Source organism: Lipotes vexillifer, unplaced genomic scaffold (genome assembly GCF_000442215.2).
Source record: "Lipotes vexillifer unplaced genomic scaffold, Lipotes_vexillifer_v1.1 scaffold1288, whole genome shotgun sequence".
Classification (NCBI taxonomy): domain Eukaryota; kingdom Metazoa; phylum Chordata; class Mammalia; order Artiodactyla; family Lipotidae; genus Lipotes; species Lipotes vexillifer.
The window spans coordinates 699684-702833 of NW_006776097.1; the positions used below are offsets into that span (position 1 = coordinate 699684).

At 39.5% G+C, this 3150-nt stretch overlaps 1 protein-coding gene across 2 annotated transcripts in view; it reads left to right on the plus strand.

The window, feature by feature from the left end:
• Positions 1-3150, plus strand: part of CLOCK (clock circadian regulator) — a 90895-nt gene that overhangs the window by 53830 nt on the left and 33915 nt on the right. For both annotated transcript variants that reach the window (XM_007450264.1, XM_007450263.1), the window contains exon 8: positions 701-821. In XM_007450264.1, coding sequence (XP_007450326.1) covers positions 701-821 — 121 coding nt within the window. The remainder of the gene's footprint in view (positions 1-700; positions 822-3150) is intronic.

The window sequence follows — 3150 nt, forward strand, 5'->3', positions numbered from 1 at the left end:
CAGGGAAGCCTCCTATTCACTTTTGATTCCACAGCCATGGCACATTGTAGGCCACCTGTTGCTTGTCAAATTACTGTTGATTAAAGCCGTATTTTAGCAAGGATTATAATGCTCAGCACATAACTTGCCCTTTTTGGGGAAGAGGGTGGTTATCTTAAAGCATGGCTTTTTGACAATGGGATACAGGATAGATGGCTGGAAAAGATGAAATAAAAAAGAAAGGACACATTGGACAACTGAAATGACACCAAAGTCAAGTCTCCTCTTCATGTAGCCTGTGGCCACTCCTGTGTTCCTTTATTGTAGTGTACACCACCATAACTTACCAGAGTTTGGGATGTATGGTAAGGCTACATCTGGTATCCTAAGATTCTTCTAATCAACTTTCTTAGTCCTGTTATATTTTACATGTTCAAATTTGAAGCTCACCTTTGCAAATAACTTATCAGACTTTCAAAGGTCATATTGATCATGAATCTGATGACACTAGTCTCAGAGGCAATGAGGTCATGTTAACCTCTTTCACCTCCTCAGTCTTGTTTTTTGAGTTGTGCTCTGTAACGTGACATTTGTCCGCTTTTACAGATAATTAAATGTTAACCATATGCTCATCTGATGTTTTAAGAGTGATTATGTACTTTTAAAATAAATGTCTCTTGGATCACTATAATTATTTAACTTTTAAAAATTTCTTTTTCAGTCAGATCTTGTGGATCAAAGTATATTTAATTTTATCCCAGAGGGGGAACATTCAGAAGTTTATAAAATACTCTCTACGCATCTGCTGGAAAGTGATTCATTAACCCCTGAATATTTAAAATGTAAGTAGTAGCTCTTAAGCAAAAAGTTAAACAGATTTGGTTGCGTTATCCTTTACTTTTGTAATTTTGTGACAAACCCAGGTATGTTTAACCAAATTAACACATGGCATCGTTCCAAATACCCTATTAGATCCTTTTTAAATACTAACATATGATGGAATTATGACCATATTAGAAGTCAGAACTCTTCCAGAATACATTGAAATCTCATCTTTTTGTTATAGTATGCCATAAAACTGTATTTTAAACAAAAATGGAGCTTGCAGTATATTCTTTTTCATTTTTATATAAAATCTTACTGTGTTTAATGAGAGAAAACGAAACATTCTCATTTTCACCATCACTAACCAATTGAACACTGAAACTATGGGGCAAGACTTCTATATTTTAAAAAATTATTTAATAAAGGAAATTGTTTGCTTTATTAATTAAACAGAATTAAACAGTAATTTATTGGATATGTCTAGTGTGCCAGACATTTGTGTGCTATGTCATAAAAGTGCCGAGAATAGGGAAAAATAGTCCCTGCCTTTAATAAGTGTAAAATACCATGGTATAATCTGACTTTTCTCCTAGATTCATTGGACAAATTAATTTGACCAGAATACCTCATTTTCTTACATAAATTGTCCTGTGTGAAATCTGAAATCATTACAGCACTACATTTGGCCATTAATGATTAGATGTCTTCTTTAGCTACTTTTTCCATGATTTTTAAGTTTTGACTTTTCCGGTAATACTGACGTGAATCATTTTAAAGGTTCTTTATATTTTGAATCTTCAAATTCTGTAGAACACTAACCATTCAAGAATTGAGATACACATACACACACAGGCGCACACACACAGGCGCACACACACACACACACACACACGTGTAAGTATGTGTGACCATACATCTTTGCTAAGATAGCCTGTCAGAAGGAGTTGAGAAGAAGAAAAACTGGAGACCAGGAGAATCCATTTGAAGCCTATTTATAATTGTTTAAAAATCAAGTTCCTATGACATTGACCAAGAGACTAGTCTTTAACCCAGGAGAAAGATTTGTGTTGGATATAATGATGTAGAGGCCAGTTATAGGCCTGTAAACGGTATTTGAAGTCATGGATTGAATGACGTTGCTTGAGGTAAATATATAGAGTAAGGAGAGAAAAATTAGAAAGATGGAACCCTGGGCCATGGCAAGCAAGAGGTGGACAAAAGAGGAGTCTGCTTTAGAGACCTTCACAAGGGCAACATTGTCTGGAGAACTGAACAAAAGCCTTTGGCAGAAATACAGACCTTAGGCTTCCGTTTTTCAAGATCAGGCAAGAATACTTTTTTAAAAATAATTAATTAATTTATTTATTTATTTTTGGCTGTGTTGGGTCTTCGTTGCTGCTCATGGGCTTCCTCTAGTTGTGGTGAGCAGGGGGCTACCCTTCGTTGCAGTGTGCAGGCTTCTCATTGCGGGGGCTTCTCTTGTTGCGGAACACGGGCTCTAGGTGCGTGGGCTCAGTAGTTGTGGCACGTGGGCTCAGTAGTTGTGGCACGTGGGCTCAGTAGTTGTGGCACGTGGGCTCAGTAGTTGTGGCTCGTGGGCACTAGAGCAGAGGCTCAGTAGTTGTGGCACATGGGCTTAGTTGCTCCGAGGCATGTGGGACCTTCCCAGACCAGGGCTTAAACCCGTGTCCCCTGCATTGGCAGGCGGATTCTTAACCACTGTGCCACCAGGGAAGTCCCCAAGAATACTTTTTTTTGTGTGGTACTCGGGCCTCTCACTGTTGTGGCCTCTCCCGTTTCGGAGCACAGGCTCCGGACGCACAGGCTCAGCGGCCATGGCTCACGGGCCCAGCCGCTCCGCAGCATGTGGGATCTTCCCGGACCGGGGCACGAACCCATGTCCCCTTCATCGGCAGGCAGACTCTGAACCACTGCGCCACCAGGGAAGCCCCCCCAAGAATACTTTTTAATAGAGAAAAGCCTTAATTAAATGACTTGCAGACCTCCTACTTAAAGAACTGATATACAAAAAAAGTTATTTCTTTTTTTGTATATGAAAAGGATGTTTCATGTCAAAGGCATAAACGAGATGTAAAACAGAGGGTAAATTGCTTGGAAAATTCAGGATTCTGTAAATATGCCATTTGGGCCATAATGAAGGTGCGGTAGTACAGGTGATGTGATTTGTGTCTAGAGAAGGAAATAGGGCCTAATGTTTCATCCTAAACAGTTTGGTTTTTATTTTTTATTTATTTATTTATTTATTTATTTATTTTGCCATATGTGGGCCTCTCACTGTCGTGGCCTTTCCCGTTGCCGGACGCGCAAGCTCAGCGGCCATGGCTC